The 26,804-nt window shown below is 39.5% G+C and overlaps 1 protein-coding gene across 1 annotated transcript in view; it reads left to right on the top strand.

Annotated features, from left to right (window-relative positions):
* Positions 1-26,804, top strand: part of LOC104926860 (uncharacterized) — a 35,253-nt gene that overhangs the window by 4,249 nt on the left and 4,200 nt on the right. The window contains exons 2-59 of the mRNA XM_027282641.1: positions 1,232-1,329; positions 2,313-2,331; positions 2,468-2,504; positions 4,041-4,163; positions 4,441-4,640; positions 4,721-4,824; positions 5,500-5,612; positions 5,735-5,986; positions 6,634-6,708; positions 6,817-7,058; positions 7,582-7,666; positions 7,831-7,974; positions 8,119-8,321; positions 8,415-8,524; positions 9,387-9,499; positions 9,595-9,771; positions 9,860-9,891; positions 10,470-10,567; positions 10,743-10,765; positions 10,900-10,921; positions 11,018-11,045; positions 11,131-11,209; positions 11,331-11,474; positions 11,562-11,767; positions 12,405-12,499; positions 12,623-12,735; positions 12,850-13,026; positions 13,120-13,151; positions 13,256-13,353; positions 13,592-13,614; positions 13,715-13,736; positions 13,831-13,858; positions 13,948-14,032; positions 14,127-14,273; positions 14,354-14,562; positions 17,136-17,239; positions 17,483-17,601; positions 17,703-17,858; positions 18,109-18,323; positions 18,459-18,544; positions 19,176-19,312; positions 19,417-19,542; positions 19,626-19,816; positions 19,920-20,008; positions 20,696-20,823; positions 20,940-21,067; positions 21,168-21,285; positions 21,493-21,711; positions 21,810-21,980; positions 23,089-23,238; positions 23,327-23,391; positions 23,501-23,630; positions 23,733-23,818; positions 23,902-24,031; positions 24,867-25,057; positions 25,220-25,310; positions 25,424-25,553; positions 26,419-26,609. Of these exons, the coding sequence (XP_027138442.1) occupies positions 1,278-1,329; positions 2,313-2,331; positions 2,468-2,504; positions 4,041-4,163; positions 4,441-4,640; positions 4,721-4,824; positions 5,500-5,612; positions 5,735-5,986; positions 6,634-6,708; positions 6,817-7,058; positions 7,582-7,666; positions 7,831-7,974; positions 8,119-8,321; positions 8,415-8,524; positions 9,387-9,499; positions 9,595-9,771; positions 9,860-9,891; positions 10,470-10,567; positions 10,743-10,765; positions 10,900-10,921; positions 11,018-11,045; positions 11,131-11,209; positions 11,331-11,474; positions 11,562-11,767; positions 12,405-12,499; positions 12,623-12,735; positions 12,850-13,026; positions 13,120-13,151; positions 13,256-13,353; positions 13,592-13,614; positions 13,715-13,736; positions 13,831-13,858; positions 13,948-14,032; positions 14,127-14,273; positions 14,354-14,562; positions 17,136-17,239; positions 17,483-17,601; positions 17,703-17,858; positions 18,109-18,323; positions 18,459-18,544; positions 19,176-19,312; positions 19,417-19,542; positions 19,626-19,816; positions 19,920-20,008; positions 20,696-20,823; positions 20,940-21,067; positions 21,168-21,285; positions 21,493-21,711; positions 21,810-21,980; positions 23,089-23,238; positions 23,327-23,391; positions 23,501-23,630; positions 23,733-23,818; positions 23,902-24,031; positions 24,867-25,057; positions 25,220-25,310; positions 25,424-25,553; positions 26,419-26,609 (6,861 nt within the window). The 5' untranslated portion in view covers positions 1,232-1,277. The remainder of the gene's footprint in view (positions 1-1,231; positions 1,330-2,312; positions 2,332-2,467; positions 2,505-4,040; positions 4,164-4,440; positions 4,641-4,720; positions 4,825-5,499; positions 5,613-5,734; positions 5,987-6,633; positions 6,709-6,816; positions 7,059-7,581; positions 7,667-7,830; positions 7,975-8,118; positions 8,322-8,414; positions 8,525-9,386; positions 9,500-9,594; positions 9,772-9,859; positions 9,892-10,469; positions 10,568-10,742; positions 10,766-10,899; positions 10,922-11,017; positions 11,046-11,130; positions 11,210-11,330; positions 11,475-11,561; positions 11,768-12,404; positions 12,500-12,622; positions 12,736-12,849; positions 13,027-13,119; positions 13,152-13,255; positions 13,354-13,591; positions 13,615-13,714; positions 13,737-13,830; positions 13,859-13,947; positions 14,033-14,126; positions 14,274-14,353; positions 14,563-17,135; positions 17,240-17,482; positions 17,602-17,702; positions 17,859-18,108; positions 18,324-18,458; positions 18,545-19,175; positions 19,313-19,416; positions 19,543-19,625; positions 19,817-19,919; positions 20,009-20,695; positions 20,824-20,939; positions 21,068-21,167; positions 21,286-21,492; positions 21,712-21,809; positions 21,981-23,088; positions 23,239-23,326; positions 23,392-23,500; positions 23,631-23,732; positions 23,819-23,901; positions 24,032-24,866; positions 25,058-25,219; positions 25,311-25,423; positions 25,554-26,418; positions 26,610-26,804) is intronic.

Here is a 26,804-nt window from a genome sequence, read left to right as displayed (position 1 = left end):
TTATGATAAAGATAAGTTGTTCTAGAAAAAAGATGAATGAATGGTAACGTTGCATCAAGGCTATTTTAGATTTAGTTTAGTTTTAAAGCTCAAACTATGTCCCGCTGACCAACGCCATCTTGGCCTCCTGGCTAAAAGAAAATTTGGCAAAGACGTGACCTAAGGTGGGCCAAATGACACCTGGGTGCTCAAACAAGTCACCTGCAATGCCACCCACCTGTCAATCAAAGTGGCCACACTGTTAATTATGCGTAACTTTAAGGCTTAATATAATTTTAACAGGTGAGTTAAATAAAATTTCAGACTCAGTACAGTTGTCATGGACAGGGAAATTAGCTACAGAGACCAAAACAGTTTTTGTACCAGGCTGTAAACATGTTTATTTCTGCTGTGAAGTTGGACATTTTAACATGGGAGCGTATGGAGATTGACTTACTCTGCAGCCAGCCTCAAGTGGATAATCCAGGAATTACAGTTTTTGGCACTTTGGTATTGGCTTTCCCAGACACAGAGGTTGCAGCTTGGTTACACTTCTTTTTGGCATACATAAACACTATAATACAGTATTTTGTTAAGTGAGTTAAGGCTGCATTGTTGCATGAAATGTGCTATATAATATGTACACTGGTTTTTAGATGATATTGACAGATCAACAGGAAATCTGGCATACATGAAGGCATTAGCGATGAATACTGTATCATTGTTAAATAAGGTGTAGTTCTCGCTCTGGCAGGTTTTTAAAAAAATTATTTTCAAGCAGGTCTATTGACTTTGTTTCTGTGTTCATTGTTTGGACATGGATGGTGTAGAGTTTCAGCATTCTTTCCACTGATGCCTCTATTGTTTCATGATCTTTGTAAAGCTATGTTAAAGGTCACTTCATGCCATACACATATCTGACTGCCACTCCCTGATTTGTATCATTTACCAAACCCACAGACTCAACGTTGGTTTCACAAAGTGACAGCGAGTGAACAACAAAGGTTTCAAAAAAACCTACTTATGTAATGTTTTAAGCTTTGAAAGGCTGTGACTTCAAATGAGCAAAAAGTGCCCGCCTGTTCAATGAGATGATGATTGTGTTACAATGCTTGTGTTTTATCTGACTCTTTGTGTTTATCTTAGCACGCGGCAAACTTGTAATTTCTAATTCAGATTTCTTATCCACCTGTTAGAGCTTCTTGGTGTCGTGGCTGACTGTGTTATCTGCTTTCTCTGATTCCCTCCCCAGTGAATTTCAACACAAAGCCCTGTCATCCCATGAGACTTGTCACATCATGAGATCACGCAACCTATTTCTGCTCCTTTACCTACTTGGGAGCTTCTTTGGTATGAGCAGATTTTGTGTCTTCTCTCTTATGTATAAGGAGAAATCCACCTTTAATGGACAAATCTCATTAAAAGACTAAAATCAACAATTTATTAAATATATAGCTTCTTTCTCTGCGACATTATTGTCCAAGATCATGCATGTTTCTTCATTTTGATTCCATAAATATTGACTAAAGCCACAAATGTGTTTCAATCCACTGCTGAAAAGAGTCCTCTTTAAAATGCTCCATGTACTCCTGTTTGGGTAGTGTTTGGTTTTAGGGAATTATTAACTAACTGAATTAATTAGCTTCATATTTGTTTAGGATTTTGGTAGTAACACAGAAACTACTGAGAAACTCTATAATGCTTTCTTAGTTTTGCTCTTTTCACTGGACACAATGATGGCACCCTTGTGTGTTTAAAGGATAAAGATTGTGACATCCTATATGTTTGGCATTGTCAACAAATCCAATGAAAAGATCAAAATCAACAATGTGTAGTCAATCCTCTCCAACCTTCCCACCCTGCCTATAGTAACAGGAACAGTGGATGGTTTGTGGCCTATTTTCATCTGTGATTTATACAAATTTTGTGAAAACCAGTGAGTATTGATGACAGTGTGGGATTTAATCAAACTAAATGAAGGAACACATCACATTCAACATGTGCCTTATTGTTTTAATGTGTTTTTAGAGGTCTGTGGGACAGAGGAATAAACTACTATATCAGACTTTGGATACACAGACAGTACTGTACTTGTACAAAATGCAGAATATTGCCAACACCATGATTTATAGGTTGTTTTCTCTTATTCTTCCTGATATCTGGTCAAATACAGACAGACATAAAACAGGCATCAGGATATATTAAGTGCAGATAAAATGTATCTGAAAGCTTATTTAAAAGAAGATTTTGATGACTATTTTGACATCCAACAATCCTACAAAGTTTAACAGATAGAAGTAGCTCTAAATATGAACTTCTTCTTCTCCTCACAGGGGTATCAAATGCTCAAAGGTAAGATCAGTATGACACAAAACATTTTTCTCACAACTCCATTAGAGAGTACGTGTTTTTTCCGCTTGTAATGACTTCACTCTCTTCTTACTGTACTCTGTTCTTTTGTCCTTTTGTCCCTGATGAAAATCTACAGAAATGCAACCTGCACTTCAAATGAAAACTGCAATCAGGTGAGTGAAGCTGTCACATGCTTGTCAAAGGTTGTTACTTACTCATAGGCAAAACAAGACAAGTTCTGCATGTTTTTTATGGTTATGTTGATGGATTTGGCTTCACAATAATTGTCCGATCCCTCTAACAGCTGCGAGTACAAACAACATATTTGAATTTTATCTGTTCATCTGAACAAAAACAATAAGACAACTTTGACCAAGTTAAAAACGTGTTTACCGGGTATTTAGAGCAGATACGGCGTGTTTTTGTTATTCAACATTAATCTTCATCTTTATTTTAAATATTTGAATGTGGCCGTGAGAGTAATAATATTTGGCCCTGGGACATTCTCATGCTGGGTTGGCAGATTAAACAGCTACCATGACACTTTGTAAGTCACATTTTTCCAAATCGTAAACCAACTCTGGGACAAAAAAAAGTTTAGCAATAACTTCTTGTAGTCATCGGGCGTGGACTGAATAACAGGAATATCAAATACTTGCCAACAGTGAATACCAGTATATGCCTAAAACTACAAGCATGTGCTGTTGATACTATCAGAATTTGCTCTTTGCCACAGTACATAAGTGGGTAATGCATCAAAATGTGGTATGGTGGTATTATTAGGCAATTATCTGAGGTTGAGTGTGTGTCTTATATCTTACAGAGGAACAAAGACATTCAACACTTACAGCATATTGTAGTAAAAGCACAGGAATAATTAATTAAGTGGATTACGTATTATGGCATGTCGAACGTAAACAGCTCCAGTGTAGGGGTACCACTACACGATTACTATAACCAAAGGAATTTAGAAAGGTGATATAATTGCAACATCTGTATAAAAACAATATCAGTCAGTTTCATCTTTAAGTTTTAGTCTCTTCTTTGACATGTTAATTAGACTCGACTGTAACACTGACAACCAGCGTATAGGTGCATTACAGCCACTAACTACGCAGGAGTGTGAACCACAAATGGAGGCACAGAAAGAAATGGAAATGATTGAAGAGGAACTGGATTATTATGATATGTGTGTTATTAACACAATGTCAATATTTTATTTTTAAATATCATGATCATGATTATCATCAATACTGGTTTATCTTGACACTCCTACCCTAACGTACTTGGGCAGATCCCTAGATGTGCTTCTGGCCTATTGCTAGTCCAAATATGCCTAATGTGGAGCGATGTGTCAGTCCAAGTGTGCCCTGAAATGTGTGAAACAGAGTTAATAATGTCTGTGTATGTGAACTAAAATTATAAATCCAGTATGCTTGTTTGATTTCTGATGGATAACACCCGCACATTCGGGCAGACTCCTTGTACCATCTCTTGACAAATGTTAAGATGCAGAGAGTTTAAAGTGCTGCTAGCATGACCTCTCAGCCCAAATCACTGAAACTACAACAAAATAGCACACTAAAAAATGTTATGGACTGTGTATGTACAGTCAGTGTTTATGTTCTGTGATACATTTCTTCAAATAAAGCTTCTTTTGTTGTTTGTTTCTTCATTACTAATGTTTCATGTATTTCATATATCCCAAGGTGCCAGATTCAACCTCGCACTTCCTCCAATGTGTGGGTTTGCCATCGACAGACAAAGGGAGAGACCACATGCAAAGGCTGAAAGGAATGCTTGAAGCGACAATGGATGTGTACACCTTCATGGTACGGCAGGAGTTAACAGAAGGCCAGTCCTTGAAATGTCATGCATAGAAGGAATGTTCTGTAACCGGACAAGTTGGTGTCGTAATGCAGCTTTTGTTTGAATTGTTCCCTCTGATGTGGTTCATTCCGACTTCCCAGACTGTGACAGTTTTTTGTAGTGTGGTGACTCTTGTACAGACTGTTCTTTGGGTGTTTGGGTGTTGAATGTCATGTTATCATGTGTACCTGTCAGTTTCAACTGATTGTCTTTGTACTCCACGCTCATCCCAACCCACAGAGGTCAAGCATGAAGGGAGTGCCAATTCTCAGCCTGCAAGGGAAGCTGGCATTAAGCCCCAAAGCAGACCCCCTCCAGAACGAAGCCTTGGTCCAGATGTGGCTGGAGGCCAAGATGAAACCGCTGCTGAAATCTGTCACCAAACACTTCCTGTCCTGCCTCAGCACCATGAACTTCAGCTGCTGCACCTATCAGACTGTGTATGTCTGAGTCTTTGAGTCTACCATCTTTCTGTTACCTTTGTTACAACAACCTCTCACCATCCTATCCCTTCCTCCAGGGTGAGGGAGATCAGTCACCATTTTTCTGAGATGGATCCAGTCAGACAAAAGTGGATCTACACATTCTTCATGTACCCATTTCTGTCTGGAGACAGAGTAGCTGGTAAAGTGTTTTAATTACTTAGATAGTACATACTACCACTAAAGCTGCATGTTCCACTGAATTTGTAGCTCCAGCAATGATTCTTTAAGCTACAAACATTGCTTAAGTTTTGACCATTTGAAGTAGGCAAAGTTGTCCAAGAAATCCCTTCTCTGTAGTCTGTAGAAAAATGGAGCTGCATCAGGTGTTTCACATAAGAAACCCAACGTGTGTCCCTAACCCAAACACTAACCCCATCAGAAATGAACTCTGATGAAGACAGCAGTGTCAAAATATGAGTTTGTTTGCTCTGTTAATGGATGTGCATCAATCAGTGTGCTCACCAGATCTTTTTTTTTTAATCTTTTGGACTCTGGATCACTATCATCACATAGTGATAAACAAATTATTGATCTGTTGCAGCTATGATTTTTGAAGGACTGCTTGATCCTGCCCAGAGATATTTGATTTTTGTGTGAAGATTATTTATGCGTAATTTCCCATCAGTTACTCAATACAGACCATCTATATTTGGGATGATATTTTGGCAAGATGTTATCATAATGTGCAGAATTATTAGTTGATACACGTATATGACACCACGGTGTGGTTATAGCACAATACATTTATGATTTGTGAAGGTATAAATTGTGTATATATGTGTTCACTCAGTGTGTCTAATCTCTCTCTGTTTAGGTTGTGTGAGCCGGGGGGAGAGCAGTGAGGATTGGCTGACAAAGAACTTTGGTGCCTTCAGGGCGATGGCCCGAATGAAGGACTTTTCAGCACTGAACATGGTCTTCAGTGGAGTGAGTTAACTTCTTTTAAGATTTATCAGATTTACACCAATCAGCCTCAGAGTGATACAGAAATGAGTGAGGTTTCTCATTTCTTGGACCTTGTGCTCCTTTGTTCCACCACTCCACCACAGTTGGAGGTCCTTCATCTGCTGACTCCAGCGCAGAAGGCCGAGCTGCTGCTGAGACCTGAAGTTGCAAGTATAGACAACGGCACCCTATCCCTGGTCTTCCACAGTTTGTTGACAGGGGGCTCTCAACCTCCCACTACCCTACCCCCTACCAGCCCTGGAAGGGACCACAACTGGATGACGACTGGATACCCTCCTTCTTATAGTCCAAATCTCACATATATCCCACCGCCTCCACAGAACAGCCTCCAAGAGGTACTGTAAAGTCGCATGGATGTACTGTACAATTTTACATACGTACAAGACATATAGTTTTTTACATATGTAAAACTGATATATAATGTACAATTAATGGTCATTAAAAACAGCATCTTGGGTTTAAATATTTCAGATTATTCCAACCCGTTACAGTTTCTAGGGATGGAACCATTGAAAGTATTGGAACAATCAGACACAAAACAATAGTATGACGCTGGTAAATATACACTAATTCGCTTTGCTTAGGGTCAGATGAGAAAATCAGACAAACGTCTCACTTTTCGTATAGTTAGTGCACTTGTAGTACACTGTGTACGCTGTGCACTTTTTAGCGCAGTGCTTTCATTTTAGCAGGACAGTGTTGTCTCAATTCAAGTACAAGGGTTGTGCATTTACTGTAAATGACGATCACAACATTGTACAGCTTCTTGCATCCACTCGATGTAAAAAAACAACTTTTATCTTATCAACTTCACATGGCGATAATATATCAGTGTCCACAGTATTGTGATGGCCATAAAATGGACACGTAATGTATTCATGCAACTTGAAGAAATATATACTGCATTTATCAAAAATACAAGTTTAAGAAGTTCAAATCTTGCAACCAGTTGATTATTTCCCTTCTTTTCTCACACTTACAGGTTGCAAAAGGGTTCTCAATGGTTTTCAGACCAGTTGGAAGCTTCGTACACAACTTTGTGGCCTTCACACATGGGGTACAAGCTCTCACACATACACACACATGCACAAAGACTACATAAACGGTAGATTTGTAGAGTGTACATACCAAGTGAAATGACTCCTGACCTGTTGTGTTTCCCCAGAGGAACTTGTCAGAATTAAGAAGCACCACTCTGACCCAGTTTCTGCTCAACTGGACTCTGTCTGAGGTTGCAGACCTCTACCGTCCACATAATGCATCTGTAGCTCCAGAGGCACCAAAGTTTGATGTGACAAATGTGGAGGACTGGTACAAGCAGGTCGTGATGCCATTGCTACGGAGGTTCCTGCCGAATGATGCAGCTTTGATGCATCAAAACCTCACACTCGCCTTCCACCAAGTGTAGTACGTCACTCTAATATTTTGGATTAATATTCTTCAGTAGTTATACATTTTTTTAAATTTAAGTTTTTATTTTGTGTGATAGTAATAGCAACAATGACAATTGCAGCAATTACAGTAGCTTAGCACCAAACGCACTCTATGTAGTTGTTTTTTAGCCTCTTTTAGCTTGTGGTTTCAGTTTTTTAGCATCAAACGACTAGTTAAAAACTAACCAGTGAAAAAAAAGTGGACCATAGCAGCTAAAGCCCCAGACATTTCTCTCAGGAGTAGGTGGAGACCAAAACCGAGCTAAAAGCTTTAGAGACAATATTGGATTTAGATTTGGCAAATGAGCAGAAATTCATGATAATGTTGCTTCATGTGTAAATGTAGATGTGTAAAAAAGCATTTTTTTTTGCTAACAGAAAGTGAAATGTGGATGTTTGTTGCTTGTTGAGAAGTCCCTTGAAGTTCCTCGATATGTTTTTGTGTTTTAAGATGGTGTATTATCTTTTGAATGTACATTTGTGTCTTGTTTGTGCAGCTATCTGGATCATGGTAAAGACACGAATGAAACATCCGAAACAGTGGATGTCTGCAGCATCAGTCTCGATAAGAAACCATGCGGGGTGAGGCTTCATTTTATTTTTTATATATTCAAATTTGCTTGAGCTTTAATTAAAGAAAATTAATTTTTTAAGTTAAACTTACATTAACATTTCCTTGTTGTCAAACGTCTGTTTAATAAGTTATCTTAAGGAGCTTCTCATCCATTATTTTTTCACCCTATCAGCTGACTGATGCCGTGGAAAACGCAGCCAAAGTTTTACACTGTGCTGCTCGTACTAACCTGACAATGTCTGAGGCGACGATCATGAGACTGATTACAGAGCTGACAGGACGTCTGAACTTACTGATCCAAGAGCTGTCTAGAGCGGTGAGAATATCAACTTCTCCGTCTTATAAAAATACTAATAACATTGTTTTTTGGGTTTTTTTTACATTGTTGAGTAAAACTGTCTCATATTTATGTGTTTGTTTGTACATATTTTAAAATCCATGCCTTTTTCTCCTCCTGTAGAACTTCAGTGAGTTGGCGTCTGACTTCAAGCAGATCTTTGGCGAGGCCGAGTCTCCGTCTATGACCCAGGAACATCTGAATGACCCAAACTTCATCAAGCTCTGGTTTCAGATCAAACTGATGCCCCTCCTTCCTGCCGTGCCCACGGGTCTCCTGTCTTGCCTCAGCACCAAGAACTTCTCCTGCCCAGTTTACCAAACTATGTGAGTTTATAGATTTGTGATTTTATTTATGTCACAATTACGCACACTGTATGGTGCGTTAAATGTTTTCTTTTTCTACCTTTATATGTGCAGTGTGGCAGCACTCAGCAAACACATGAGTTTCATGGAGGCTGATTCAATGCACAGTCATAACATCTATCAGCACTTCATCTATTCCTTCCTGCTACATCACAACACCTCCGGTAAGTAAACTGTTAGCAGGAGCAGCATTTAAACAGAAAAAGTAAAAGGACTGTTTGTTTTTCACTTTAAATCATTCACTGACAAAGACCATACTAATTTAAATTTAGACAGGTTTATTGCATACAGTATAATAGATAAAGTAAAGAAATAATGTGCTGTAGATTGGGTCAAAGGCATGAAGGAATAAGGGTTGAGGGATTAAGCGATGATGGATGGAAGGGTAAGGGAAGAGAGGAGAAATTGTGGTGATTGATTGATGAAGGACAGAAGAGGACTTGGAGGGAGTTGAGGCTCTTCGTCTCTTCGTCACTCTATCTACTATGTATAAGAGCCTCCCACGGTTTCTATGTTTGAATAAAAGAGAAAGGAGAAAAAGGAGAGAGGTTTAGTACAGGAGATGGGGAAATCTGATGAGTCCTTGTTCCTGAACCTTGTTATAAAACTTAATTCCTCAGAATCTGAAACATCTTTATCCTGCAACTGCATGAAATGTTCATTTTGAAAAATAATAGAATAAAAAAACATCACTTAACGCAACAAATTATACAAATATGACGTCTTCTGTTATTGCAGCAGTGGAGTATTTTATATGGTGTTTGTGCAGCTTAGTGTGTAACAATGCTAATAATGATAATAATAATTTAAACACTGATCAAAGGTTTTGTATGTAAAATCTTAATTATGAAATAACTTTAGATGTCAAATAAAACCAGTGGTGTGAAATGATAATTGAATGATAAGTACCTTAAATTTGTACAGTACAGTACTTGTGTGAATAAATGTGTTTCAGATTTATTTATTTATTAATCTATTTGCCATAAAAATTATGTCTAATGTGTTTAATTTGCATTCATGTTTCAGATGCCAAGTGTATGTCCAATCACAGCGCAGAATGGATGGAAAAAAACGTTGGTTTCTTCTCGAGATTCGCCCCCATCACTGATTTCTACAGGCTCTACCCAAATTTCTCTGGAGTAAGTCTGGAAATCCTGACAGGCTGAAAAAGTTTCAAATAGAATTTTACTGAAGATCTAATTCATTGTAAATCTTCTCTTTGTCTCCTGTCCAGCTGGAGGTTCTTCACCTGTTAACTCCAAAACAGACAGCAGAGCTGCTGGTGTTGCCTCTTCCTACTCCACCTGAGAAAGACGTTGTCGTCAACCGAGTGTTTGACTTCCTGTTGGTGTCCCCTAAAGACAGGAAATTTAAGGAGGTCCTGCACTACCTGGTCTCTCTCGCCAAAGAGGTAACAGCTTTATAATAACAAAGGAACTTCAAAGGAAAACCTTTAACTGTCCTGGATGATTAACTGTAAAATCTATTACAATTTTCAGGTCAATCCACCCTGTGCCGTCTACAAACACACGTAAGTGCTTTCAAATGGTTTTATGACTCCATTAGAGATTACATTACATTTAATGTTATTGGCTCCACTTGTGCTTTTCCTGCTATGACAAGTCAAAACATCTGCTGTGAAAAAGGCCTAATTCATTTGGGAACTGGCTAATAACAGAAAAACAGCATGTAAATAGGGGAGGCTAATACAGATCAAATCTATCACCATACATATAGTTTTATATCATGATATATTTAATGGAAAATTCAATTCTGGAAAATGAATTGAGATATGTCATGCACTGTATAAAATAAACAGACATAAACTACCTGTCAAATTAAAGATCTGAGAGCACTGATGAAAAAAATCTAAATTTGAAAACGACTTCATAAACAAGTTATTTTTAAATTTATTCAGTTTGGCTAACAGCCCTATGGCTCTTATCACTACTTATTTATTACTTTATTTGTTATTTACTGTAGAAGAATATCTCAAAACGTATTGGTGATGTTTATCCCATCAACCAGGGAAAAGTTTGGCCAAGTTAAATACTTTATATAGTTATAGAATAAAATGTTTTTTGTTGCCTTTTTCCATTTGTGTCTCAGTTTTGAGAGATTATACGGAGCCATAAAATCTCTGCCACCAGACCTTGAACCTGTCGCCTGGGCTGGCATAGATGACCTGATAACCATCGCACCAGATGGTCAGTCTCTTTCTCACACACACAAAAACATACAGGATAAACATAAAGTCAGAATAACCTAGCTCACACCTTCCATCTAGGAGCCAAGAAAATGCCTTATTTTATTGTGTATTATAAGTGTTGTCATGTGCACGCAATAGTTGACTGAATATTTGTTGTGTTTTGGTTTGAACAGAGTGTGTGCCAAACAATGTCACGGTGAGATTTCTTTAAGTTTGCACAACTTATATTTCCAATTAATCCAATTTTTTTTTTCACCTGTATTATATGTTTCAATTTTACTGATAAAATATTTTAATGTTTTATAACATTGTTAAATTTGTCATTCACAGTGCCAAGTGACCCAGTACAATGGTAAGAGCTCTTTGACACATCAGTCTCATTTTATTACTGTAAGGGCTTATAGAGCATAAATCATGATGATCATTGATTTTCCCTGCTGTTTGACAGATACCAACGTCTGCAGAGGACGTAACAGGTATCCCAATTGTTATGATTTGTATCCAAAATCATGAATGAACTGTTTTGATCTCAGTGCTGACTTGTTTTACATGTATTCACAGCTCTGACTATTACATTCACATGAACACATCTATGGAAGTTTCCTGCAATCTTACCCTGGAGACATATGCATGTGCACAGGTGACTCATTCATTTAATTTAAAAGACTTGAAATCAGATTATTTCTGAGACTGGCCTCTATGCAACATGCTGTCTGTATGGCTAAATGACTAAATAGTCGCTTACTGTCTTGCACATACAGCTGGAAAACTTTACAGCGAATCAGCTTGCATCTCTTCTGAGGTGTAATCTTCCTGGAAAAAGCGACTCTAAAGTGTTGTGGAAGATTCTGCTGACTAAGCTATCTAGTGTCTTGGATCCAGCTCTGGACATCTTGGCTAACATGGTCAGTATCTTTTTAACCCTTTTGTAAACAAAAACATCCAAAATTCAATCAATCAGTTCATTACTTATCAATTCATTTCGCCCACAGTCCATGGTTGGTCCATCAGCGACGGAGATTTTGGATGTGACTGGAGAGATGAGAGTGTTTATGCTGACTGATGAGCAGCTGATGAATAGCAGTGTCATTAGGAAGTGGTTCTCCAGTCGTCTGCGCAGGTTCCTGCCATCTGCATCAGGAAGGTTCCTGCACTGTCTGAGCAGCAGGAACCTCAGCTGCCACTCATACCAGCAAATGTAAGTGTCTGTCCGCAGACTCCCCAACCTTATATCACAGCTTATTTCATGATTATATCTACTTTGCAGTTTTTGGCTTAAGAGTCTGTTGAACAATACTGTTAGTGAATGTGACAGTGTGTTCTTCAAGTTAAATCTGGGGCAACTGGTTGTAGATCTGTGAAGAATTTTCACCTCTTACCCAAGAGTTCAGTTTTGACTGACTGGTGTTGGAGATCCAGGTATTTAGCCTAGACAGGATGACCAGGTCGATGTTTCCATTTTGGTTCATTAGTGCGACTTGTTGTCATGAGGATTGTTGTCTGAATCGTTAAGGTCAAGTTCAAGTCAACTTTATTGCCAATTTCTGCTATATGTACAGGACGTACAGAGTATTGAAATTCCGTTTCCCTCTTATCCCATGCAATCAGCATAAACATGACATATAAAATATAAGTAAAAGATATAAAATAAAATATACAAATCTTAAAATCTAAAAATATACAAGCTAAAGACATCCGTGTGTCAATGTAATGGCATGTAAGGTCACTTGAGGTCCGGTGTAAACAACGGACATTGGAGTCACATGAAGTGTGTGTGATTTGATGATTTAATTACCCTCGTTATTTAATATTTCATGTTGTCTTTGATTTTTCAGTGTGCAGATATTTATCCACCAATTTGACAACATGACCCTAACACAACAGCATGTGGTCTTCAATGATTTCGTCCTCCGTTTCCTGTCGGGCTCAGGTACTCTAATCTGAATGACTAAAATGATGTCACTATTTTCAAATCTTTTTTATATTTTTAGACTTAGGTGGACTTCAGAATTGGCTAGTATTTACAAATATCTCTTTACCTTCATGACTTCAGGTCAAGGCTGTGTGTCCAACAACAGTGCAGAGTGGCTGATGAAGAATCTGGGCCCATTTTCAAGGATGTTGTCCCTCAGAGAGCTGCTTGATCTCAACCCACATTTCAAGCCTGTAAGATTTGATTTCTGCTAACATTAAGGCTTTAGAAAAAATGGCCAATTGTGTTATTAACTTGTTATGTTCAGCACCAGTAAAGCTTTTTCTGTTCACTTTTTTAAAATTTAGCTGGAGGTCCTACAACTGCTGACTCCAAAACAGACCGCAGAGCTGCTGGTGTTGATCCATCCTACTCTTCCAGACAAAGACACCCTCATAAATATGATCTTTGATCATTTTAATCAGTCTTCTGACAAGAAGAAATTCACAGACTTCCTCTCCGACCTTGTCATGGTCCTCCAAAAGGTAAAAGGAGAAACCTGATGATTGTCCTTTATTCAAAAATTGCACTTTGCTCTGCTTGTTGGAGATAATAATCTTTGTTTTCTGTATTTGAAGGCAAATCTTTCCTGTTCATCATACAAAACACTGTGAGTTCACATATATTTATGTTTATTTTAGATTTATTGATTATTTATAAATAATTATATGAAAACAAAAATTATGATGTTAATCTCACATGTTGATATTCCAGGTTCAAGAGACTGGACATGGCCATGGCTGGAGTTTATTATGATGCAGCATCATCCATCATTTACACCAAGATGGTCTTGTCCAAGCACTTACCACTAGGTGACAAACACAGTCTATAAAATCCTTGTAACATTTATAACACAATAATACCTTGAACACAAAACAAGGAGTTTTAACTACTACTAAGAAGTAGATTCTGTGCTGTTTATTATTGTACCTGAACATGAACATGCATCTCCCTGTTGTTGTGTTGTCATAGTGTAAACTTACCACTGAAATGAGCAAGTTCTGAGTTATACTTTAAACTAATCTACTTTATCTCCCCCTTTTATCACAGGTTGCATCATATACAGTGGAAAGGTAATTAAATGTGATTTTCATGTTTATTTTAGTTGATTTAGTGTCATACTGGTTTGATGATAGAAGACTCATAACCATTTTAATCTTCTTCTCCCAACAGTGCACTGTAACCATGACAAATGGTAAGTTGTCTCACCAAAGTAAACTTAACATATAAAATTATGTATTTTTTAAAGCTAATAATCACCAATAAATCATTTATTCATTTTTTAACAGAAACAGACATTTGTGCTGGAGTCAACAGGTGGGATTTATGAACCTCTTTCTGTTTCTTACGTATATTGTATCATAATATTTCACTGTCAGTAAATGTTTGATATTTTGAAACTACAGCACAAAGCTGCAGCACCGCCTTGACAGCGCACAGATAGATGGACACCACTGTTACCATTCTGTTGAGGAATTCGCTTGTGCATCGGTGAGACATCAAAACATCTACTGACAACAGTTTTAGTGTGATCTTCTACATGTTTTCTGATCTTCCTTAATTATTTGGCTCTTTCGTCACACAGCTGTCAGCGTTGAAAGCAGAGGATCTGGCAGCGACGTTGGCCTGCAATCGCTCCTATAACTCCACAAGTTCAAGACCTGTCTGGAAGCTTTTCCTCTCCAAAGCCTCACATGTGCTGGATGAAGCTCTGGATCTTCTAGCCAACAAGGTATGAATCACCAACACTCCTCGCAATACCATCTTTCTGATCAAGACTAGACACCGGATGTGTTTCCTTTTTTTTTACAGACTCTGGACCCCAGAAGTCCTGCAGTTACAGCGATTTTGGACTCTATACGAGAAATCCGCTTGGACGCATTCAGCCCGGCCAGCTTCAATAATCCTGCCGTCATTCAGTTGTGGTTCAGCCGCCTTCGTCCATTCTTGCCCGCTGTTTCCCATGACTTCCTTTCATGTCTCATCACAAAGGATTTGAACTGCAGCACCTACCAGCACATGTAAGTTCACCTTCAACCAAACTACTCTGGTTTCTGTCTTGTGTTGTGTCGTCAGTATATTGTCATTAACCAAATGACTCTTCATTCCATTCCTGAATCCAGCGTACAGATTTTGAGTCATCTCCAGCCACACATGACTCACCCCACACAGATGTCCGTCTATACACACTTCATTAAGGTTTACTTGACCATGAACACCACAGGTAGGTTCAACAACTCCATAAAGCCAAACCACAGGTTCTTTAGAAGGTGATATATATGAGTAACACTCAGTATTTACAAATATCTCTTTACCTTCATGACTTCAGGTCAAGGCTGTGTGTCCAACAACAGTGCAGAGTGGCTGATGAAGAATCTGGGCCGGTTTTCAGGGATGTTGTCCCTCAGAGAGCTGCTTGATCTCAACCCACATTTCAGCCCTGTAAGATTTGATTTCTTCTAACATTAAGGCTTTAGAAAAAATGGCCAATTATGTTATTAACTTGTTATGTTCAGAACCAGTAAAGCTTTTTCTTTTAGAAGGGTCAAATCTGGGGCAACTGGACTTGGCTGTAGATCCAAGAAGATCTGTCCAGTCGCCCCAGATTTGACCGTTGTTAAAGAAAGATGACCTGGATGACTGAGAACTTTCACAGACTTCTAGCACCAGTAAATCCTTTTCTGTTCACGTTCTTTTAATTTAGCTGGAGGTCCTACAACTGCTGACTCCAAAACAGACCGCAGAGCTGCTGGTGTTGATCCATCCTACTCTTCCAGACAAAGACACCCTCATAAATATGATCTTTGATCATTTCAATCAGTCTCCTGACAAGAGGAAATTCACAGACTTCCTCTCCGACCTTGTCATGGTCCTCCAAAAGGTAAAAGAAGAAACCTGATGATTGTCCTTTATTCAAAAATTGCACTTTGCTCTGCTTGTTGGAGATAATAATCTTTGTTTTCTGAATTTGAAGGCAAATCTTTCCTGTTCATCATACAAAACACTGTGAGTTCACATATATTTATGTTTATTTCAGAATTATTGGTTATTCATAAATAATTATATTTGTGATATTAATTACACCTGTTGCTGTTTCAGATTCAACAGACTGGACATGGCCATGACTAGAGTTTCTCTTAATGTAGCATCATCCATCATTTACACCAAGATGGCCTTGTCCAAGCACTTACCACCAGGTAGCACAGTCTATATACAAGATTAGTTCATAATTAACCGTTTCAGAACTGAAGAAGCCTCTTGGATGAGAGGTTTAACGTTTTCACGGATCTACAAGTGACTTTTGCAATGACTGGGCGAATCTCCAAGACAAGTCATAGCACACCATTTCCAATATTCCAGTCATGATTAAAAAGTAGATTCTGTGCTGTTTATTATTGTATCTTTATTATTGTATTTCTTTATTTCACTGTTATTGTGTTGTCATAATGTAAACTTACCACTGAAATGAGCATGTTCTGAATTATACTTTAAACTAATCTGCTTTATCTCAACCTTTTATCACAGGGTGCATCATATACAGTGGAAAGGTAATTAAATGTGATTTTCATGTTTATTTAGTGTCATACTGGTTTGATGATAGAAGACTCATAACCATTTTAATCTTCTTCTCCCAACAGTGCTCTGTAACCATGACAAATGGTAAGTTGTCTCACCAAAATTAACTTAACATATCAAATTATTTAATATTTGAATGTTAATATTCAGCATTTTAATATCCTTTGTTCACAGAAACAGACATTTGCATTGGAGTGAACAGGTGTGATTTATTTACCTCTTACTTTGAGCTCATTTAAACATTTTGTATTTCAATATTTCACTGTCAGTAAATGTTTGATATTTTGAAACTACAGCACAAAGCTGCAGCACCGCCTTGACAGTGCACAGATAGATGGACACCACTGTTACCATTCTGTTGAGGAATTCGCTTGTGCATCGGTGAGACATCAAAACATCTACTGACAACAGTTTTAGTGTGATCTTCTACATGTTTTCTGATCTTCTTTAATTATTTGGCCCTTTCGTCACACAGCTGTCCGCGTTGAAAGCAGAGGATCTGGCAGCGACGTTGGCCTGCAATCGCTCCTATAACTCCACAAGTTCAAGACCTGTCTGGAAGCTTTTCCTCTCCAAAGCCTCACATGTGCTGGATGAAGCTCTGGATCTTCTAGCCAACAAGGTATGAATCACCAACACTCTTCATTTTACTATTTCTTGATCAGAACTGGACAGATTATATGTGGGGTTTTTTCTTCTGGCAGACTCTGGACCCCAGAAGTCCTGTAGTTACAGCGATTTTGGACTCTATACGAGAAATCCGACTGGACGCTTTCGGCCCGGCCAGCTTCAATAATCCTGCCTTCATCCAGTTGTGGTTCAACCATCGGCTTCGTCCATTCTTGCCTGCTGTTTCCCCTGACTTCCTTTCATGTCTTACCACAAAGGGCTTGAACTGCAGCACCTACCAGCACATGTAAGCTCACCTTCAACCAAACTACTCTGGTTTCTGTCTTGTCTTGTGTCGTCAGTATATTGTCATTAACCAAATGACTTCTCATTTCATTCCTGAACTCAGCGTACAGATTTTGAGTCATCTCCAGCCACACATGACTCTCCATATGCAGATGTCCGTCTACACACACTTCATTAAGGTTTACTTGACCATGAAAAATGCCACAGGTACGTTCAACAATTCAATAAAGACTGATCATAAACAATCATTCATGAAAAATCTTAAACGTTAATGTTGATGCTAAAAAAACTACCTTAGATTCTGCAGAACCCAGACGTGTAGGGGGTTACCTGAGTGCTACCAGCTATCACTCTCCAGTACATCACGTTATAACTAGTCTACAGTCAGCTTGTACAGGATGTACATGTGAAGTATACAGTGAAGTAATTGTGTGCGTTTTTCTGGTTCAGACCCCGGCTGCAGCTTACACACTAACAACAGTGGCGAATGGCTGCAGAAGAACCTGGGAGGTTTCTCAGCCCTCGTGTCCTTCTATGACCTGCGGATGCTCTATTCCAACTTTTCGGCGGTACTTCCTGACGCATCATATCTCCTGTTGTTATGTTTTTTTTTAAATTTTGTTTCATGTCGGTTTAAATCATCTATATATTTGTCTGTGTGCACATGCAGATGGAAGCTTTACCATATCTGACAGTCAGACAGATAGCTGATGTGTCCGCCACACCGGGCCAGCTCACCTCTCCTAAGCACGTCACCATGGTGATGAATCACGTTCCCAACCAACACCTTGCTGCCTTCTTTGACGACTTCTCACCTGCTATCATGGTAAGTGTGTGTCAGACACCAATTTTCAAAACATCTTGTCCTTGATTGGTCCCTGGAAACAATATTTTAGTCAGGATTAACAATGTTTATCTACTTATCTAAGGTAGGATATATCATAAATCATACATTTCCCATACGAAGCCCCAAGCCCCCATCTAACGAAATCCTATTTCTAAAAGATTCTCTTTGTTGTTGCTTTGCATTAAAATGGATTTCCTATTTTTTGACTTACTTCTCTCTTTTCCTGCAGGGTCAAGAAAACAAGTTCCCTCCTCTAGTGAGGTCAGCCTTCTTACAAGTTGTGTTTGATCGTGCAAACCTCTCCGATCACTCAGTGGATGACTCAGATGTGTCGCTTTGGCTCCGCACCCGACTCCGCCCTCTGCTGGTTAACCTGTCACCGCTCCATGTGGCACCGTTCTTCGCCATCCTGGCGGGAAGAAACTGCAGTATCGGGCAGCAGGGGTAAGCGTAGAGCCACGAGAACCGGTTTTGATTTTAGGAAATGGCATTCATTTGTACCTCAGCTCTAAAATTGTCTGTATGGGGAACACGAATCTTAAATGCCACACAACATGAATATTTTTCTTTTTATTTCAGAGTCCAAGACCTGAATTCAACAATCTTCTCGCTCAGTGAAGTTACACAGAATGAAATCCACAATCACATCATTCAGAGTCTCAGAGGTAAAGACAGCATTCTTCAAGGAAACTGGTGATGAACAAGTTTTAGGTTGTAACATGTGACAAAACGATGGATCAATCACTTTTTCTTGTTAAAATCATTTCCGTTTGCAGTTCTTTAGAAGAAAATGTGACTATATGCACGTTTCCTTTCACTGTTGTTCAATATTATCAATGTTTTTTTCCACCTTAGCCAAGCAATTTTTGCCATATTTTGAGTTTTTTGTTCAATTTTGGGGTCTTTCCCGCTTTTCTTTACATACAAATTGGAAATTCACATTGTACACAAACCTAGTTACTGATCTAACAGAGACATTGATGTTTAAAGGTACTCTTATGGAGTGTTTGTCCACTAGTAGCTCTATGGATCAATGTTTTTCTGACTGCATGGGCACTATATAAACTTTGCTGCCAGTGGTTTCACACTGCAAGCTATCAAACATAGATGCAAACAATGCCGTTTTTAACTCTGATAAACAGTAGTGCAGTAATTTAAAGTTAAAGCTTTTATTTGTATAATTTTGCACATAAAACATTTAGTAAGCCCTTTTTAAAAAAACAAACCTACAGCCTTCAGTTTGACTCAGCAGATCAGAGTCTGTTTGACAGCCGACCTCTTCCACTCTCATTCCAGGACCAGTACCTCTCCGCTGCTACGGTGACAACTACAACCACAGTTTCTACAGTTTCTTGGAGAGCTCATTCTTGGATTTCCAGTTCCCGAACCTGACCACCTTCCTGTCCCTCATGCCTCACAACAAAATGCATCAGGTGTTTGTCCAAAAGGGTTTCAACAAAGTTAGGAAGGGGTCACTTTTAGTACTTTAGTTGAAGGGTCTGAGGCTGACTAATTTTAATGTTTGCTGTCCCTCTAGCTGGTGAACTCGATGCCTCCATCACATCTTGGGAATTTCCTCCGTCGCCCTGACGTTGTCAACAACGATGCAGAGCTCTGTGTGCTCTACAACAACTACATGCAGATACCGGTGTTCCTGGAGACTGTATGTCCCACACACAAAAACACACAAACAAATACAAACACATGGTGATGATGTAACAACATGACTGTTTGTATTCACTACAGGAGTCTCTCCCGGCGAAAGTGCGGCGGTCCACGCTGCCTTGTGTCTGGCCGAGGGCTCTCAGCAGCTCTGAGAGGTCAGAGGTCAACGCTTGGTTTGACCAACGTCTCCAAAACTACTTGGTCTTCCTCACTAAGAGTCTGATCAGCCCCGACAGCACATACAACGCCTCCTGTCTGGCCTTCCAAAAGCTGTACGTCTGTTTTTTATAACTTTCTGAAAAATGTATATGTTTTTTTAGATGATCTCTTTTTTTGGTGTTTCATCGTGTGTCTTGGTTTCATTTTGTTTTTCAGTGTTTCAGTTCTTGGTGAACACAACTACACTGCTGCAGACTTTATGAGGCAAGACGTGTTCAGCACCATCCGGACCTACCTCACCTCAGGTGTGTCCACAGAATAACACAAACATGTTTTTTAATTTTTAATTTGAAGACTCCTTTAATGACAAATCTAGAAGACTTTTGGGCCAAACTTAATTTTCCTCTCTTGAGGAGTTTCATCATTTCTCAGTGAATTTGCTCTCATGTTGAGCTTCTGTGAACTGTTTGGTCATGTTGTTGTTGTTGAATGTGCTCACCTAACGACCAATCACGGACAAAGGTTGCGTTACACTTTCATGTTGTCCGTCATTTTATTTTAATTTAATGTTTTTTAATGATAATGAGACATATAGACATACAAAACTTACAGATTGTGCATTTAAAACCAAGGAGCAAGCATCATGTAGCATTTAAAACATTAAAATCACAATATCACATTAACTGTTAGCACCTGAAATAATACATTTACTTTGACATTTAGTCATTTAGTCTTAAATCCAACGAGATTTACAAAAATGGGTACAATACAATCAGGGTACGGTACGACTAGGACATGTTAGTGCGGCAATAAGTACTGTGACAGTACTAGAGGGATAGATTTACCATGTCCAGTCCTGGCAGTGCTAGGAGAGGAGGTACTCAAAACTTCATTCAATGATTTTTACTTCCTACCCTCGCTCTTCCTTCTGTCTGTCCCTGGCTTCCCGCAGTAAAATCCTCCATGTAAATATTTGTAATTTGTCTTTGTAGCGACCGTGCCGAGATGTTACAATGCCAGTGACCCAGAGCTGAACTCCACAGCCTGGTTTGCTGAGTACATCGGTCCCTTCATGCCTTTCCTCATTCTCGAGGACCTTCAGGCGTTTGGATCTGCCGAGGTAATGAACCTGTTTTAGGATAATTTAACAAACAGGTCAAGTTGAGAGTTGAAGCCAGATGGATTTATGTCGTACCACTTTTTTCAGTGTTTATACCCTTTTTCTTTTCTCCGCAGGTGCTCAAGGTGTTCACAGTGAACCCTCTGAACATCGCCCTCCTAAACCACTCCGCCTTACCTCTCAACCTCACCAACTACTACACTGAGCTCGTTTATCAACAGGACAGCAACTTCAACCCATTACTGTGAGTCTAAAGTGATAATAATGTTAACACAAACATCACTACATACGTGAATGATACTGTACTGTTTGCGTGTAACCGATTCTTCTCTCTCCCTCTGCAGTCTTCCACTGTTGTGTCGGTGTGTCGCTCCTGGTCTGGCATTCAGCCAGTTGGATGCAAATGAAAGTATGATAGTTCTGCACAACCTGACCACTCTCTGTACAGACCTGGACCCACAGGTTAGAAACACACAAAAACACACATATAAGAGGTACAAACTGAAACACTGGACAGCTGTTTTTGGCTGTCATACATACTTGTCCTGGTGAGGGATCACGTCCTCGTTACTGCACAAGAAACCTGTCCTAGTTGAGCGGGATAGCATGAATTTCTACACAAAGATATACCTGCAACCAACAAATATTTTTCTCTTTCCTTCCTTGTAGATTTCTGCAGCTTTGGCGGCTAACTTTGGTGATCAAATCGATGCCACAACCATTACTTCCCTCGGCAATGAAAGCACTGGTTTGTCCACTGGTCAGATCAAGTCGATAAAGCCTCAGGACCTGCTTGCTGCCCTTGGCACGCTGAGCAGTGTGACAGGCTGGAATGGCGGTCAGGCAAAGGCCATTATCCTGTCTTTGATATCTTCAGGCATGATGCAGGTCTGTCAGTCCGTGTGTCATTGTATGTTTTATTGAGGGATGCTAAGGTTGTGACCATCTCATCTGTTTGCTGCTTCCCTTCTTTTCCCTCCCACCAGATCAGCAGCGCTTCATCGCTGTTTCAGCTCGGCTCTCTTGTTGTGGGAATACCCACATCAACGTTCACCAATGTCAATGGCTCCCAGCTGCTCACTGCCTCCAAAAATCCTTCATTTCTGCAACACTTGATGTTGGCTCCACAGATCATCCAGCAGACGTTTGTTACTCAGGTATGAGACCAAGATTTTATTTGTACAGTCCAAATCACCCAATCACAAATTTGATCCAGATACTAAGTAAGCAAGCCTCGGTCCTGACTACATCACTGTGGTGCCAATAATGATGTTGAAGCACACCCTCTCATGTAATATTGCTTCAGGGCTGTTTCTTGCTGTTTGGGGATATGCAAGATGGTCTTTGGTGGGCCCTGTTTTGTCAAACTCTGAGGGAGAGGTTCCTAACATTATCAGATGGTCTGTGGCAATGCAACAGTCTGTTACATTTTAAGAGGAAAACAGGCTAGAGAACATTAATAAATGCAATATACTGATACTGATGATAATTGTGATAGACATATGATAATATGTTAATAATCCAGCAACTTTAAATTTCTTTCTGTTTCACTTTGTGGTTCACACTCCAACATAGTAGGTGGTTGTCATGCATCTTAACCAAGTGGCAACTTCCGGCGCTTGAAAATTAAGCCAACGCTGAAGTGCTAAAAACTGTAATTCCTCCAATGACAGTTTGGCAGCCTCAGGTTCTCCGATGATGATACATCTTTGCCAATAATTAGATTAGTATATTCAACATAGCAGGATCCAGCAGCGCATATTTCAGAAACCTATGGGTGATGTCACTCAGGCTCTGTCCATTCTTTATACTGTCATTGATCTTGTGTTACAGTTGAGTGTAATTAATTTGCCAAACAAGAGACCAAACACACAATAAAAGCTGAGAATTAATTTGATATAATTTAATAGCATTACCGTATTTTATTTTCTTCAAATGTCCTGTGCATATCGCAATAATATTGTCATTGTGAAATCTTTTGTCATACTCATGTAGTAAAATTCTGATATTGTGACCTGTTTCAAACATTTCTTTGTGAAAAGCTGAATGACTGTGGCTCTTTGCACGATACTAGAGCCAGGATGCCTTGCTCCAACTGTCATGTTACAAGTCAAAATGTTAAGTTGTTTTACCTTAGCTTTAATTAAATATTGACTGATACAACAAATGTCATAGGGCCTCGCTGCAGTGATGTAAAAGTGTACTTGTCGGGTGTGATCAGGCTTTTAAATCAAAGACCAACCTTCTTCCCACGTCCTCACTCAGATCATATCAGTGAACAGCAACAGTGAGACGATCATAAAGAACATTCCAGACGATTTGGCCACTGAGATTCCTCGAGTCCTGCTGCTGGGCTTCTCGAATGACACCACCGTGATCACCACGCTCAACAAGAAGAAATGGAAAAAGCAGCAGGTACGAGGATATGAAACTGAAGCACTTTTAAGCTAAACACACTGAATGTACTGTACGTCATCACACACTGTGTTTTTGTCCGGTTTAGGCTGAGTTATTCTTTGATGTGGTCGCAGTGGAAAGTGCAACCACGACACTTGGGAGTGCAAACAAGTGAGTTTTCAAGAAGCTTTCAATTCAAGAGTTTACACAGAATGTCCTGCACGTCAGATTAAAGATACAGTGTGTGTGTGTCTGTCTGTGTGTGTGTGTGTGTGTGCAGTTTGTCATCCTCAGTCCTGCAAGGGTTTACATGCACCGGAGTGAGAACCATTAAAAAGGTACAGATCAAGAAGCTGATCAAAGCGTGTCGAAGGAAAGGAAAGAAGAAGGTCAAACTGGTGGAAACTCAGGTGAGAGGGTGTGTGTGTGAAGCAAGCCACCACTGTTTTCTTAACAAAGTCAGTGTCTAGTTCATGCTGCATGTGGCAAATAACTGTTTGTCTCGCCGACAGTTGACCTGCATGTACAACTACATCAGAATCGAATCAGACGCCACAAGCTTCGACCTCTATCCCCCGGACATGCTGCTGTACTATGAGTGAGTTCAGAATGATTTGTGTTGAAGTTAAAAGCAGGTTTCGAACAGTTTGTGTTAGTTACCGCCTCTTTGTCTCTCTGCAGTTATTCCCTGGTGCCACAGGCCAGCTGCAAGTCTTATTTTGAACAGATAGGGGATGCAGACTTCTCCATCTTCTCCTCCACTCTCAACTACAAACTAACCAGTCTGTTTGCTAACGCCAGGAGCTGCCTGGTGAGTCTCTGACAACAAACGACAAAATACATCCTAAATGGCCAGTTTTCTGTACTGAAGCAGCCTCCTAATCAGGCTTTCTCAGAAATTACCCAGTAAAGTAAGATTAAAGGTAAATGGACTGTGCTTATTACTCTACATATCTCATTCACCCATACATAAACAGATGACATTGGCCACCATGCAAGGTAGCCAGGGATCATCTAATGAGTGGACAATTCGCTCTGCCTCCTAAGCCACAGCTGCCCCAAATAGGACGAAATAGAATAACTTCTTAACTTTTTAAAGATTATTTTTTGCAGCTTTCATGCCTTTACTTGATATTGGTTGGGGAGGAGTGACATGTACTGTAGCATAGGGCCACAGGTTGGAATCTGAGATGGTCAGTTTACATGTGGATTATTGTAGTCACATCGTTTATGATGACACACATACAATGTCAGGTACTATTTAAAACATTTAGGGATATTAATGTTAATGGTAATATGGATTAAATAAAGCAGCATTGTGAGACACTGACTATAACATGCAAAGCAGAAGCACAGATCTAAAATACTAAAATCAAGTCTGACACATGAGCAAACAACTTAATAATTAGATCTTTAATTAGTCCATGACTCCAGAGTGAAGACATGATCAAGGTGTGCTTTAAAAAGCCACTTTTTAAGACAAGATTTATAGATTATACTCTGTGAATTATTCTATTAATATGATGGATTAAGCCGCCTGATCTAAACTGCACCTTGACCATTAATGCATGGTGTCAATGTAAATCTAACCTGTTATTTTAATATTCAAATCTGTACTTAACTGTTCTTACTCATTTTATTTTAAGGGTATAACAAACACAAGTTTGACTGAGGATAATATATCAGTATTGGGAAACATGTGCTGCATTCTGGGTGGTTTCTACATTGAGAACTCTGACACGTCCATCTTGGAAACACTCAAGACCTGCCCAGATCTCACAAACACTCAGGTGGCTGCTGTTGAAGCTCGTCTACAGAGCGGGAAAACACAGTACGGGTACGTCAACAACAGCAATACATCTATTTTCACTGTATTTTTCCTAATAGCAGCCTTCTGTGTCCTCTAAAATATCCCCCTATTTAAAATAATATTTTAGTGACCAGTTAGATCATGTGTATTTTGTTTCAGTCTTTACACTCTTTGTTCTTTCATAACCAGCGCTCCATCAACGTGGAATCTACAGACGTTGAAGGACCTCGACATGTTACCGCTGTATTTGACTTCAAGCTTCTATGATAACTTTGACAAAGTGAGCAACACATGAAAATCTGAATTTATCAAAAGGTGACTGCGCCTGTTTGGATTGACCTTGGTGATGTTTGGTTTTTAAAACGTCTGTATCTGTTTTCTCGTTGCGAGCAGAAAACGAAACGAGAGTTCTTGAAATACTTCCTGAAAGTTCTTAGGGGAAATGGAGTGGGCAAGAAGAAGAAGAGGAGTCTGAAGAAAGAAATAAGAAAGTCCATTAGAAAGAGGTCAACTCGATCTATCGGTGAGTCTACCTTCCATAATCTCCTCTACTCATTTAATGTAATTTTGTGATTTAGTGCCCCCAATTTCAGAGTGCAGTACCACTGTTGTACATATGGATAGCTGTACGTGTGTATTTGTCATGGTTGTATTACTTATGATCAAAAACTAGCAAGTCGAAAACTTTGCAAATAGACAAACATCAAGCAACAAGTGCAACAACACAAGACATGGCAGCCAGCTAACATTACTTACGAGTCCAAAAGTCAGTCCCAGATTTACTCTTGTCTGGTGGCCTTGTGCTCGGTCACTCTTTCATTTTCTCCTCTTAGCTTCCTCAGTCAGCGTCCTCTTCGGTCTTTTTCGCCTCTGTCATTATGTCCAATAGAGGTTGCTGAGCCCAGTTACATTGCCCAGCTCGGGTTCTGTCACAACCATTCAGCATTCACTCACGCCGCACGCCTGAAAACCTCCTCTTCTAGGTGGTCTAAAACACTAACACTCCCTAAGCTTAGCAGCCAGACTAACAAACTGAGCTAACATTAGCTAACAGCAGCTACAGTTCACAGCAGTTTACCTTACTGTCCATCACGAAACTTTGTAAAATCACAGAGAGTTGTGGTGGGCAGAAAGAAATCATTTTCTCCATAAAGTATGATCCAGTTTTATCAAAATCAGTGAAATAGTTGGTGATGTGTAGCGTACTTCGCATGGGTGATCATACCTCGAGCACAAGTTACACAGAGACAGACGTACAGAGCACAGAGTGGGAATGACACAGACACCATTTATCTGATTACACATCAATGTAGCATCAAAATGATTTAAAATTAGTTTACGGTTACACACTGTTGCTTTAATATTTTTATTTTTTTTCTGTGTTTTAGAAAATGAATGCACTGTGGGAAAGATCACCCAGGTGATCATCAGCGATGAGGTGTTCCCCTTCGACTACGACGACATAAACCAGTTCAACTGCTGCCTCAGTGCCACCATCGTTAAAAACAACCTGGCCTCCATTACTGACAAGGTGGACCAGGAGGAATACCTCACCATTGTTCTCAGCAAGCTGAGAGAGGTAGGTGATGGGAGCTAGTGAAGACTAAGTTCAGGCTTGGTGGTGCCGGTGAATCAATGAACGGTCAGATGAGGAAAGAGATGACTTTTGAACAACATTATAGCTACAGGGGAAAGGAGGGAGGACCAGAGAGGAATCTTAAATCGATTCGGTATTGAACTGGTAACCAATGGAGGAAAACCAATACAGGGAGGA

This window comes from Larimichthys crocea, chromosome X (genome assembly GCF_000972845.2).
Source record: "Larimichthys crocea isolate SSNF chromosome X, L_crocea_2.0, whole genome shotgun sequence".
Taxonomy (NCBI): domain Eukaryota; kingdom Metazoa; phylum Chordata; class Actinopteri; family Sciaenidae; genus Larimichthys; species Larimichthys crocea.
Note: the sequence above shows the minus strand (reverse complement) of the source record. Positions and strands in the feature narration are given on the sequence as shown.